Source organism: Cydia splendana, chromosome 2, assembly GCF_910591565.1.
Source record: "Cydia splendana chromosome 2, ilCydSple1.2, whole genome shotgun sequence".
NCBI classification, from domain to species: Eukaryota; Metazoa; Arthropoda; class Insecta; order Lepidoptera; family Tortricidae; genus Cydia; species Cydia splendana.
This window is the reverse complement of record NC_085961.1, coordinates 30,732,227-30,746,785: the sequence shown is the minus strand read 5'-3', so window position 1 is coordinate 30,746,785 and position 14,559 is coordinate 30,732,227. Positions and strand designations below refer to the sequence as shown.

Sequence of the window (14,559 nt, the reverse complement as noted above, 5' to 3'; positions counted from 1 at the left end):
GCTATATGAATACTATCAACACATAATAAAAAAACAAAAAAAAATGAATATGCGAAAAGCCCGACCTACAATATTCCTACAATAACAAAGACTGCGTCGAACATATAATATGTAAGCTATTGTTTCATTCATAGAAAATATGGGTTCGACCATTAATAAGGTTAAGTGATTAAATAGAAGTAAATTTAGTTTTACTGGTTTTATAAATTACTATTACTAGTCCATAGGGTGTACAAATGGTCAATTATCTGTTCATAAAAGAATAATGTTTTCCCCAGTGCAGGCATAGGACTCCAAGGCAGCCATTACGACCGCTCATCAATCAATTTGTCAATGAGAGACTTTGCCAGCACCACTGGTTCCAGTCCGACCAATGCTGACTCTTCGCATGACATTCAAACCGATGACCAACGCGCCGCGTTCGCTGCGCATCCAACAATGGGTTGTAAAGAGCGGGGAAGGTTGGTATTATTTCGAAAGAGGCGATGGATACGGTAGGAAGTGTAAGAAGCGGGAATTACATGTAGTGGTGCGGTCAGAAGGAGGCGCGAGTCATGCGCGGCGGCGCGCCGGGAACCAATGACGTCAAGCGGATCGATCCGCGCGGTCCTCTGCGCAGTCCGCCATTAGGCCCGCTGTCACCTGTGCACGTGCACGATGAGCCTTACGTAAGCCTCCTCGATGAACATCCTGCCCAGGGCTCATGTGTGGGCTAAGCTTTAGGACCAGGAACAGCCCTTCGCAGAAAACCTCCCTCCGATGGGGCGACAGCTGCGCGCCTAGCATGCCGGTAGCTTTAGTGAACATTCGTTAAACGTGCACGGTGATAGTGTTATTTAGACGATTATATTTTGGATTCGTGTTTATATCCTAAATATGGGAGTGGACTGTTAGTGAGGGAGGCTGCGACGACCTCGTGAGACTTTACTGACAAGTAAGTTACATTATCAGTAGCTATCACACGGATGCGACTATAATACCTAATGATAGCTTGTACGGTCAATCAAGAGGTTATAACTATTTATGAATTCACCACGCTGTTATTACCGAAATACGAGTAAATTAGCGCAAAAATAAAAGCTAAGTACTCTATATTTTTCATGAGTAATCAAAATCAAAGAACAAATCTTAAAGTTAATATTTAACATATTAACACATCATTTCCTTCCTTTAATACCAAAGACTAAAGTGTTTAATGTAACAAAAATTGAGTCGTGCCTGTAAGAGATAGGTACTCAAAAACCTCTAATTGATCAGATTTTATAAGATATCGGTACCGAATATACCTGTAAATCCTTTTCTTTAGTTCAAATTCAAAAGTAATTTTTACTTTAGTACTTTTTCCACTTATTTCTTAGGTAATTTATATCGTAATTCCAAAACTAAAGTTACTAATCTAAGTTTTATAAGACTGCTAAAGTCTTATCGAAAGCATGAACATGTAGCAGAAACCTTACCAGCCATAATTGTCGGCAGCCGGTTAACCAACATCCAAGATGATCAACATAGCGGGCGTGATCTCCATCATCTTGTTCTACGTGCTGATCCTGGCCGTGGGCATCTGGGCGGGCCGCAAGAAACAGGCAGGAAATGACTCGGAAGAGGAGGTGATGCTGGCTGGCCGGTCCATCGGGCTGTTCGTCGGCATATTTACTATGACTGGTGAGTTCTGTTGTAAGCTTCTAGTAGTTGGGTGGTGACAATCGCTATCGCTTCGACAACGAAACGCTTTGTGTCTCTCTATCACTCTTTTTTATAAGTGCGACAGTGACACTTGCGTTTCGGTCGCTATGAAGCGTTAGCGATTGGCAGGTTAGCTACGCGGCCGCAAGAAGCCGCCAGGCAATGACTCGCAAGAAGAGGTGATGCTGGCTGGGCCGTCCATCGGGCTGTTTGTCGGCATATTTACTGGTGAGTCTTGGTGTAGGGTTTAGGTCATAAGACGACTGGAAATGATTCTGAAGAGGAAATTATGCTGAATGGCTGCCCCATCGGTATCTTTACTGGTGATTTCTGCTGTAGTCCCTTAGGTCGCAAGTAGCCTGGTAATGTTTCTGAGTCGGAGGTGATGCTAGCTGGGCGTTCCATCGGTCTCTTTGTCGGCATTTTAACTACTGGTGAGTTCTGGCCCTGGGCATGTGGACGGGTCGCAAGAAACCGCCTGGAAAAGGTTATGCTGGCTGGATGTATTGCTGGCATTCTCTCATCGGCATCTGACTGGTGAGGTCTGCGTGGGTCTCTAGATTACGAGTAGCCTTGCGGCTTTCCTTTTAAATACAACGTAAGTCACGAATGTTAAAAAAAAGGTTTAAGTAGGGTCCACCATTCATTAAGTCCAAAGGTTTGATGGGCACATTAGCGTCATTAGACGTTTACGAGTAATAAGTTGTGTCAAACGAGTCTAGCGAGTGGCTGTAACATCTTCATGAATAAAGCTACTGTCAAGTCTCTTTTTGATGCATGAGGTTGAAATAAGTTTATCAAAATGACCTTTCCCTACGTGAAGTAATTCCAAATTGCAAATTATTTATCAGAATCGTAACTCCATGGATATTTAGGAACATTTTGTCAAATAAATTGAAGTATGATGACTTACAAGTGTAGTATGATGACGTGATCGTAGATTGATCACTCGCTTTTTTAAAATTTTAAGGTTAAATACCTTCGTTTTCCTAGTCGAATTAAATTTCTAAATAAGGGATTGTATTTATTAGAATAGGTAATATACATATGTGTAATTGTTCAACCAAGTTACGACACATACTAGACTGTCTTTTTCACCCTTCCTGGGACCATAAGAAGTGTGAAAGAGAAATTTTCAACTATAATGGCTACATTTAATCAAAAGTAACAGGACATATGTGTCACTTGCTACCGGCGCCACGCAGTCTCCAAGCCGGGCCCAGTATAACAGCCATCACTGAAGGGGTAGATTAATTTTTAAAGTAACCCTTAAGTCAATCGAAGAAGAGTCATATTCGAGTGGCTAGCCAATTATGTTACTTTTAACGTCGGAAAAAACTCGGTCAGCTGATAACGATTTTGTTCCACCCTTTGTGTTACGAAACGCTCGTAATAGTTACGATTATAACATATGGTAGGAGCGTGTTTCCGGCTTTATCGTAGTTAGTTAAAATAAAGGTAACGGAACTCGGTATTGAAAGTGTACTACTTAATTGTAATTTTTATGAGATTTTTAACTGTTTTTCGAAGACGGTTTTCCCTGTTAAAGATTATTATGGAAATCGTCTCTGCTTACACAAAAACGTAGGCTCTGTGATAATGTTAACGAATGTCGAGTTGTTATCTTAGAAAGAGGTCAGGGAGCAAAGGTCGGGTGGAAATGAGGGGTGAAATTTGAGTTATATATCCAGCACTATTCCGCTGTTATATATCCAGCACTTGACAACCATTTGTTTCAAGCGAAACAAGCTCGGTTGTTATCGGATAGTGTTTTAGGCAGTCAAATCAGCTTCTCTTTATGAAACGTTAAAACGAGTTGTTACTATGATGTTTTATCAGTTGGTACAGTCACCTGCAATAATATATTATACAACGAAGGCCGCAAAAATATCTGACACGGTCTTATTTGTAGAGCCATAAGAGGGTGTCACATATTTTTGCGGCCTTCGAAGAGCAACATATTATTGCAGGTGACTGTACCCCTAGTGTCAATTTCATCGGTAGCGTGACGAGCGTTCGCTTATGCGTCATGTCTATTTTTGTATGGGATTTTGAACAGCGCGCCAAGCGGGACGTTTTGGAAACTCAAAATCCCATACAAAATGACACTTAGGGGTACAGAACGCATTATGTAATGGCACAATGATTCCTGCTTGTAATGAGTTTTTATTGATTTGTAATTAATTAAAAGCGTAAAAACATGTTTGATCTTAAACTGAAATAAATGTCATATACTAAGAAAAAGTGACCAAGGCCAAGGCCAGTGAATCGAACCAGCGTCCTCTGCTATCGCGGCAGGTGCTTAAATGCGATAGCAGAGGACGCTGGTTCGATTCCAGCCTGGGGCACTAGAGGCCTTGGTCACTTTTTCTTAGTATATGACATTTATTTCAGTTTATAATTTATATAGTAGTGTTTCTACTTGATAAAAACAAATTAAAATATTTTTCAGAAATAATTTAATTTGTTCAAATACTTTAGTATGTTTGATCTTGTTTTTAGTGTATTTCCGTATTACTACCGCTGTGAAACCACTTATTTTAGCTATAGGAAATAGCTCTACTGTGAGGGGTTCTCCCAGGTCACTCTTATCCTGGTTAGAATGAGGCAATACCTCAGTAATTAAGCCGAGGGAATGGCTGTGTTGGCAAGGGGACGGCAGGGTAGGTATTAGAGGTACTTTTATCTTGTTTGCATATTGTATTTCTTTGTCACGAGTTTGCTGAACAAATCATTAAGAGCCAACAGGAGTGGTCATTCCTCCATACAAACGTAGTCCTCGTTTTCCTCCGTGGTTTTTGAAGCTAGAGCAATGATTTTTTCAACACAGATTAATATTGTCAATATCTGTGTCGGACCGTTTTGCTTTTTTTGATATTTTTGTTTTTTAAGGCGCTAGAGCCCTTCAAAAACGGCCAAAATGGCCTAATAGACTATGCCGCAATGAGAGGCGTGGTATTCAAAACTGATATCAATTAGCCAAAAAAGCAAAACGGTCCGACACAGATAATTTCATAATCATTTTGATTTCCAAATTTGGTTACGATTGGTTAAGTTTTGGGGGAGGAAAAAGAGGACTACGAAACCTCGATTTTTGTCATTTTTACGCAGGATTTTTCGCCTCAGCTGCAGTTGTCCCTATCGCACAAATTTTAGGGGCGGAGTCAAGTTTCTAAATACGTACACAGCCAGAAAAGTGATGGGCAATAGTCGACATTTAATGTCGATAATCTAGTGATGTAAGAAGTTATCGATAAACCGTCTTGTGTGAAAATATCTAGATCCTAAGATACAAGGGGTTTTGGGTTGAGAGTAGGGAACACATTTTTGTAGTTAGGATATACAATCTATTATGAATTTTTTGATTCTAATATTTCAAATTAGAAATCAAAATCAAAAATATTTTATTGCATGGTTAAAATGGGTTAACAAAATTTTTAGGTACCTACAGGCACGCTTCGTAATTGTCGAGCAATTTAGGGTCCTAGCTGAATTGGTTGTTCCCTACTTACTCGTGCTCTATGGAATGTCCAATTTAGCTAGAACCCTAAATGGCTCAACAATCACGGAGCGTGACAGTACTAATGATTCATGTTCTGTATATCCTGCCCTACAATGGCGTTAATATTTGGTTGTCATGTCTTTACTTCGTTTTTAAGCATTATTGAAAAAAAAATAGTAAATACTAATATTAACCACTAAGTACATAACTATTACAAAAAAAGCTAAATAATTATACGATTGCATGCTTAAAAAAGACACGTCACCTTCACTCTAATGCTAAACAAACGAAGAATAAGAACTAACAGCGATAAGACCGCCTGTTGCTACCTTTATCTACATTGTAAATCGGTTTTAGGGTTCCGTACCCAAAGGGTAAAACACGGGACCCTATTACTAAGATTCCGCTGTCCGTCCGTCCGTCTGTCACCAGGCTGTATCTCACGAACCGTGATAGCTAGACAGTTGAAATTTTCACAGATGATTTATTTCTGTTGCCGCTATAACAACAAATACTAAAAACAGGATAAAATAAAAATTTTAGTGGGGCCTCCCATACAACAAACGTGATTTTTGACCGAAGTTAAGCAACGTCGGGCGGGGTCAGTACTTGGATGGGTGACCGTTTTTATAAATAATGGTACGGAACCCTTCGTGTGCGAGTCCGACTTGCACTTCGCCGGTTTTTTTTTAATTTGTTTTTATGTTTGTGGTGTAATAAAGAATATTTTAGAGTCAGACCAAGAAAAGTCTACAGCAATTTTGATAGCACACGCAGTGCAAGTGTTATTTATATGTCATAATTTCATAGAAGCGACGTTTGAAATAATACTTGCACTGCGTGTTCTATCAAAATCGCTATAGATTTTTCTTGGCCTAACTCTACTTTAAATTACAAAGTAAGGCCTAAATTATAAAATAAGGCCCATCAATGTTTTTTTTTTTTGTGTTTATTAAACTTGATATTTTGTCTATAGTATTAGCGGACATGGCCTCAAAATTTAAACCCGCTTAAGAATCGGGCCTTATTTCGTGCATTATATACAATACTACCCATTTTTGTGTAGTCATTATTTATACTATAGAAGCATTGTTTGAGTAGCCAATTATTTAAACAGTATTTTTTTAAAGGGCAACGGTGGCAATATTTTAAGGTCTGGATAATAAGATACAGATCTCGTATAAATAAAACATTTATTTACATACAATATATATACAGTGGTACTACTAAACGAAATTAATAACTAGCTTAAATCTAAAATAGGCCCTTGAGGCATTGTACCAAGGATGCTGGCGGCATTTCCTCGCTGTATCGCAATGCTGATACGTTGTGCGAGGTAGCCGCCAGCTCTTCGGTCACCAGTTACGTCAACCAGACGCTTCGCGATTTCTGCGAACAACTTATACAGATCTTAATAAGGATATCAATGTAAGTGAATGTTACCATGACTACCAAACAAACAAATGTGATAGAATTTGCCAGCTGGCATTGTAACATTCAGACAGTTACCTATGTACCTAATCTGAAATATGAATAAATTAGTAATATTTTAAACAGGAAAGTAAACCGAATTTTGGCCTTTTGCTGGACACAATCACAATAGTAATTTGTTTTACAAGAGGGCAAAGTTTATCGCCACCGGTTGATGCATTTGCAGCACCAATGGTAGAAAATGCAAGCTCATCATCAACTGCATAATCGACGTTTGATATGACTATTGAATCCGAGCTTTTTGATCATGAATCATGATAAAACAAAATTTTAGAAGGTCGCAGAATAGTGGATTTAAAATATTTATTTTCTGTGATCTCAAATATCAGGCACGATCATACAAATTGTACATTTGCTGATCTTGCCTTTGTCATTGAAAGACGTAAGGGTTTACACAGAGAATATATATTTAAGTGTAATATGTGCAAAAAAAAGGAAACGATACACTCTGAAGACCCAAAAAGAAAATGTTAGTAAATACTGCTCCTCCCCATGGTTACTTGGTTCCTTATTCAACCTACCTGAAATTAAACGAGTAGGTTAGTAAATTATATCATTTTACATTATAAAGTTAAATGTTTAGGTATCTCAATCACTTACTCACTGGTGGACATGGACGCAAAATTTTTGCCCATCTACTTATACTATCTTATAAAAAATGAAATTTTGAAAGTTAGCACGCTTAAAGTTCGTTTTTTTTGCATTAAGGTAACAGATTTTGACATGTCTTATTAAAAATTACCATTGAAAAATAAGTCATAGCAAATATGTTAGAATTATAAATCATATTAATCATATTAATGAGCAAGAGCACCCTAAACCGGCGAGCGTGTATGAGGAATGTTATGAATGTGAAGGAAGCGAAAGTGGTATGTCAGGATCGTAGCAAGTGGAAATCCGTGGTCTCTGCCTACCCCTCCGGGAAATAGGCGTGATTGTATGTATGTATGTATGTATGTATTAATCATATACTTTTTTATATTCTTTTGCTTTCATAAGTAATATAAACTAATTTTTGAAAGCGTTTTTCAATAATTATTAATAAAAAGACACGTCATGATTGTTTACCTTCTTTCTAATGCTAAAAAATAACGAACTATAATAACCGGGCCTTATTTGGTACAGAACCTTGATTTGATAGGTACATCGGATATTCTGGGCCCCTGAGTTTGTTACGTAAAGGACAAAATGGTGACATGTGGTTAGAGCTGATACTGTTAAACTAGTGGTTCTGTGCGCTAAGTATAAAAAATAAGCTTCAGCGAACTCATTAAGCCTAGAAAAAACCCTACACCCTACTCCCACTTAAGTCAGTCTTGAGTCTTTGAATCAATTTCCGTAGTAGTACTACTACTACTAAGGTACTAGGAGGTAATAAGGCCTATAGTAGGTATAATAAGGCCTACCTGAAAAATAATGTTCTTACAACAGTGTAACCGTGTTAGTTATTTGAGTAACATATATGTAAAGTGATACAATTAAAAGCTAACAGCAAAATTATATCTTATGTACTTCTTATGAATTACACTCTTATAAAGGTTTCGGCTAATTACGCTTAATTACTTGAATAAAGGTAGATGAATTGCGTGCGGTCCAATAGGTAACCACAACTCACGGAGTCCAAAACAATAAGCTGATCAGCAAAGTCAAGTAAACAAAGCCAAGTCACAGTAGTAGAAAGATTATCGAGTTCCGTAAACGTAAGCCGGGTCAAAAAATTCAATCGCAACACAGTAAGTAATAAGTGAACGCCTCGTGGCAGTAACGCACGAAAAATAACATTGCAAATTGTCGGCAATGAGGCGCGCGCGGGTGCAAGCGTACGCATCTGTGTGCGTGCATTACACACACAAATACAGTCTCTCACGCCCCGTCAGAGCGACGGGTATATTCAGCTTGAAATCTCAAAATTGACTTTTAGCTCAGCTCCCGTTTCGTCTTAAGATGTAGGACCTTCAGAGGTTAATGGATATGCTAGAAATTTTTCGGAATGTGTTGTGAACTAATTTTTGTCTCGATATTTCAATAGGCCGGAATTTAATCTGTCATTAAACTCCCACTCCCATTAAAACATTTCGATAACACAGATTAAGAATCAATTTTCAATCATTTTAGTAAAAAATATTTTAATTTTCTTTATTAACGAAGTTAACAGGTAAAGTACCGAAATCCTTACTAATATTGTGTCCGTTCACGCTTAAACCGTTGAACCTAATAAGTACCTACAGATGAAATTTGATATGGATAAAATTATTCTGTAAGTAGGCCTCAAGAGCTCTTTCACGAGATAATAGTGTTTGAGTCTTGTGAAAGGGAATAATATGTAATGTATAGTTTTTATTACGAAAAGCTAAGGGGCTGAATAGGGGGTTGGAGCTATGAAGTACCTACTAATTATATGTAGTCGAAGTTGCGGGCAGAAGATAGTTGGTAGTGTCTGGTACGTATTTTATTAAAGTTTGTTTTGAGCAGGGTAGGCTCTACATTATCCTGTGGGCGAGCAAAATCGTTCCCTTGGTGGATATTGGGTATTGACAATCCCTTAGGGCTCTATATTCGCGGTCGTCTCCTTGAAATAGGATATTTCCCGTTTTCCTTCCTCAACTAAATGGTTTATGGCAGCCTTGCGGTTCATGAATCTTTATTCTCACAACATGTCCCGACGTTCGTGACATGCCGCCTATAATATAATAAACCTCCCTTTTTTAGCTGGGTTAGAATATGGATGTCCCGATGAAATGTTTTTATAATTGCGAAATCTTCTAAAAAATATATAGTGAACTTCCCACGTTTTTGTATTCCGTTTTCTAAATGAAAACTGCCTTTATAATTGAAAAATTTAATTTTTAAAATAATCTGCTACAAGCCGGACCAAAAACGATGTTACTGGCTCATATTATGCCATTACTTTAAGATATGCATCAGCAGTTACACTTTACAAATACATCGTGCTCTCCAAAAGCAAAATGCACTAGTCTAAAAAACAATGCTAAAATCCCTAAAGGTGTGTCTATACTCGGCGCAATAATGTTTAATCATGACACAAACGTATACAAAAATAACTAGATAACTACATGGGTACATATATAGATAATAGATAATAACTACATAACTACATAGGTAGAGTCTGTGCGGAAAGAGAAGAGTCGTGAAATGTATGGAGCCCAATACATTCCACGACTCTTCTCTTTCCGCACAGACTCTACATAGTAGTACAAGCACAGGAAGAGGGACAAGAGGACAGCAAACAACAATGATTAAATAACAATCTCATTTACTCACTAGGGTGGCCTCGTATTAATGAACCACTTTCATTAACTACGTCAACATTAATATGAACTCCTGGTTGACCTTGTAACTGTCACGGCACGCCGCCACGTCGTCCATCATGCTGTTCACCAAATACAAGTCAGCCGTGAACACAATTAGTGGATTAATATTTTAACGTTGTTTACTTTCATACTCAATGTTAGTTGTATTTTGAAGAGAGGGTCTCCGCTTAAACCTATGTATAGGCTGCAGCAAAAGTTACTAAGCGCGCTAAGGGTTCAAAATAACCTTTCAGAATCGATCTGCATTATATAACTGACCCCCCCCCCCCCCCGTATAGAAACGTGTTTGCAAAATGGGTCTACTATCTCTGCAACTGACTGTGCAATGTATTTTTTTTATATTTTTATTTAATTATTTAAGGTTTACCAATAGATATAACACTACAGAAATTACAGACAAAAGCCAAAAGTACATGAATAAGTGTCTATCCAATTATAGGTAAACACGACATATACACGATATACACGATGTATATTACTTATTTCATTATGTAATATCCAATTTTACAGGAGCTTTCGGCTATTTAGACATAAATCTTTATTTATTATTTAAATTGTGGTATTTGGCAACCGCATTAGGTTGATTACCAGTGTAAATCCGCCCTTATATAGCTTTGCTACGAAGTGCTACGCCGTAGCCCGTAGCAAATTCATCCCATCGCTATCACTACACCTTTTAAAACAAAGTCCCCCGCTGCCTCTGTCTGTCTGTATGTCTGTATGTTTGCGATAAACTCAAAAACTCATGATTTTCATGCGGTTTTCAGTGATTCTTTTGGTGTATAGTTTTGTTAAGGTTTTGTGTAACTCGTGCGAAGTCGGGGCGGGTCGCTAGTACAAAATATTAGTAAGTCGATGACACAGTTGAAACTTTAGACGTGAAAGAGTAACTTCAGGGCAGATCCGTCCTCAGACCAAACTCGTGAAGCAGGGATAACGCTTCCGCGAGACACGCATACTAATGTGTTGACAGGGTTCCGATGAGTTTGGGTGTCGAGAGATTCGTTATGATATTGTACATACAGTCAAGGAATTTGATTTGTGTCACTAGGTCACTACGTGCCTTGTTTCAGTGACAAGCAGTATGTGACGCTAGGGATCTCAAAATACGAAGTGGGCTACTTGTATTGAGATGATGATGCTAACGTATAGGTTATGTTTCAGCGACGTGGGTGGGCGGAGGCTACATCAATGGGACAGCGGAGGCAATCTACACATCCGGACTTGTATGGTGCCAGGCGCCATTCGGATATGCCCTCTCGCTGGTCTTCGGTAAGCACCTTGATTTGTCGTATTTATGTAGTAAGAAACTTTACCTCTTGGCATATTCCAAGATATAGCATACTGTATATATACAGTCAGTGGTCACAAATAGGAAAACTAGGTAGGTACATCAAACTTGGATACAATCACAACTATGGACTAGAGAACCATCTACCGTGATAGCACTTTTCTCAGCAAAGAAAGGTGAAGGTTGATCAAATGATCGCGGTGGAAGGGCATGCGCCTATGGGCGCACTTATCCCGACAGATTAACGTACTTAGTATGAAAGTAGAGAGTCATAGTTTTGACCATGGTATAATAATATACTCCGCCTGGTACTCCATTCCCGTCTTTTCTAGGTCACCTAACTGACACGGGCCTACGTCATCATGCGACAGCGCTATATGATAATATGCGATAGCGCTATATATAGCGGCCATGTTGTTGTGACGTAGGCCCGTGTCACTCTGGGAATGGAAGACCATGTTTTATTAGACTATGGTTTTGACCAAGACCTAGACTCCATGTGCATAGTCTTAATTTATAACTGTATAATAAAAGAAAAATCTAGTGGGTATGTTCAGTGTAATTTTAATAACAAAACTTCCGTGAGACTCAGACATATTAAATATATTAAGAACGGTTCGACTTAAAATACGTGAGTGACCCGTTCTTAATATATTTAATATGTTCAGTGTAATTTGAATAAATGCATTTAAAACCAGCGCCAACTAGCGATGCTCGGGCTTTTGGTAGCGAATTTTACTCGCGAGCCAGTCGGGCTGATATTGGCAGCGTGCCACCAGCCACTCTTAAGAATCCATAGACGACGTTGTGTCGAGTTCGCTTACATTTTTGTTACTATATTACAAAAGCTAAGAGAAACTTATGCATACGCTTTATGTACAGAAAATCTTTTCAACTTTGATTGAAGAGAAAAACTTAGAACAAGGAACTACATCAGACGTGAATTTTTGTACGAGTTTGGACTAGGTAAACACAAATTATGGATCATCGTACTGATTGAGGTGTTTATTGCAGGCGGCATATTCTTCGCAAACCCCATGAGGAAGCAGGGCTACGTGACCATGCTGGATCCGCTGCAGGACTCCTTCGGCAGCCGTATGGGCGGCCTGCTGTTCTTACCAGCCCTGTGTGGAGAGGTCTTCTGGGCTGCTGGCATCCTGGCTGCACTGGGTAAGTAATACATCTATTTCAACATTTAGTATGTTTTATTTATTAGCTGGGAAAAGGCCTGCCTCTTTTTCTTTCACGAAGTCTTATCCTGAATTCGCCTATCAGTCTTTGCCAAAGGCATCGAGATCACCCCGATATTTCTAATGAGTACTACAGTGACGCTTTATATTTTGTGGGACCGAACGGGTTGCTGTTTTGGTCCTATTTCAATATATGAGCAAATCTCAAGTTCTCACTTGAAATCTTACTTTTTCATTTTTCCTTTAGGGCCGATACAGACGGACTGCAGCCCGACTGCAATTTGTATGGGAACTGCACGGCGACTGCACGCCAACTGCAACGTCGGCATGCAGTTCCCATACAAGTTGCAGTCGGGTTGCAGTCCGTCTGTACCGGCCCTTATTGATGTATTAACGACCAACTTGGTGTGGATAAAGTTTTATCACTATTTTAATTGTTTTATAGCTAGTTTAATCCCTATCTTAATTTGTCCCTAAGCGTGGAGGTTGGTATGTTGGCAGGGTGCCTAATTTTCTGTTTGTCTAAATGACACCGCTGCTCCGGGGTTAATGCGGGGACCGGTTGCACTGAACCGTCGGTTAAATGTCATCGCAGTTCGTTCATTCATCGTTCTTTCTGTACCATTTAGCTTGTACAGCTAGTTGCAAAACTGCATGGACACATTATGAATGTATTCATTCCTAAAGCGGCCATGCAATTTTTCGGCCGGGGTACGAAATGTTTGACAGTTTGTATCGAATATAACTAACAGGTTAACCCGTTACGGGTATAACTAAAAATCTCATAGCTTTCACATTATTTCTTTGATATTATAGAATAGTATTTAGGTAAGGATAATGATTGGTCAGATTAGCTAAATTAAGTGCAAAAATATACATAAACAACCAAGGTACCGAAATTGAATACCGGTTAATTTGTATGAAAAATATACCGGTATTTTGTCCCTGATCGAATTACAGCTGTCGTCGCCATATTTAGCATTAGATCACTTCGTGTGAATAACGATTTCTTTTCATTGAAAGGTGTGAGTTCTTTTGTATGATGCGCTTTGATTTTAAATTACTTAGGTTGTCACTTTTTTATAATTATCGTTTTTTAATAGAAGTAATTTTCTAAATTCATTGTTTTATATATTAATTCGCTTCTTTCAACTCCAGACCGGCTTCTGTTCCTGTCTGAAATAAAAATAATCAATTCCATTTGACACAAAACAGTATATAATTTAACTCAGTAATTATGCACCGTCATTTACACTTTTAAAAGAGATACTTCGTAAGCCATATTGCAATATTGCAAATGCATAAGGCTCATGAAGAGTGATGATTTTAGTACGCGACAGTATCTACATTCATCCCGATCTAGATCCATTAACCTAATGGGCAGGTGGACAGATGGAAGCAATCAGTTTTTGCCATCAGTACTGGCGCGACGAAAATACCTACCATCGTTCGTTCTATTAACAAAGATACTATATATATGGATAACAGTAGGTGGGTTTATACTCATACCTACTAACTTGTTTACTACTAAATTTGTTTGTTTACACTTTAAACTTTCTATTGGTATTTAAATTTTAATTCCTAAAGTATCTTTTCACAGGAAGTATTTATCTGTTATAAAAGAAGTTTTCATAGTTGATGAATCGATGCCTCTCTTCATTAAGCTGTTATAACAGCCGAGCAAATTGCTCAAAGCAATTAAGATGATATCTTTCCGCGATTAAATTCTTATCTTAATCCTTTTATTGGCGCGATCCGATTTTACCCGCTTCGTTATAAAGAATATCAGGAAAATGTGCGATCTTTTTACAAACAGATTACTTAGAGATACTTAAGAAAAAAGAGAAAGGATGAAAATTGAATGGGAAACGTCTGCATGGGCATCACCTTCGTCATAAACATTTTAATTAACAACATTTCTAATGTATATATATTTATTGTATATTCTATGGTGACTTTTAGTCACATCATGAACCATTAAGTAATTTGTAAATTTCACTTCTTATTTAATTACTAGACGGGCCCGCAGCTCCGCTCGCGTAAATGAAATAAAAAGTTTGTCTTATGTTT

General features: G+C 38.3%; 1 protein-coding gene across 2 annotated transcripts in view; it reads left to right on the top strand.

Annotated features, from left to right (window-relative positions):
• Positions 1–241: 241 nt before the first annotated feature.
• The window catches only part of LOC134806161 (high-affinity choline transporter 1), a 357,022-nt gene continuing 342,704 nt past the window's right edge, over positions 242–14,559 (top strand). For both annotated transcript variants that reach the window (XR_010146468.1, XM_063779451.1), the window contains exons 1-4: positions 242–934; positions 1,477–1,662; positions 11,173–11,280; positions 12,314–12,469. Coding sequence is in view for 1 of the 2 variants with exons in the window: in XM_063779451.1 (XP_063635521.1) it covers positions 1,497–1,662; positions 11,173–11,280; positions 12,314–12,469 (430 nt within the window). In the remaining variant the exon portion in view is untranslated. The remainder of the gene's footprint in view (positions 935–1,476; positions 1,663–11,172; positions 11,281–12,313; positions 12,470–14,559) is intronic.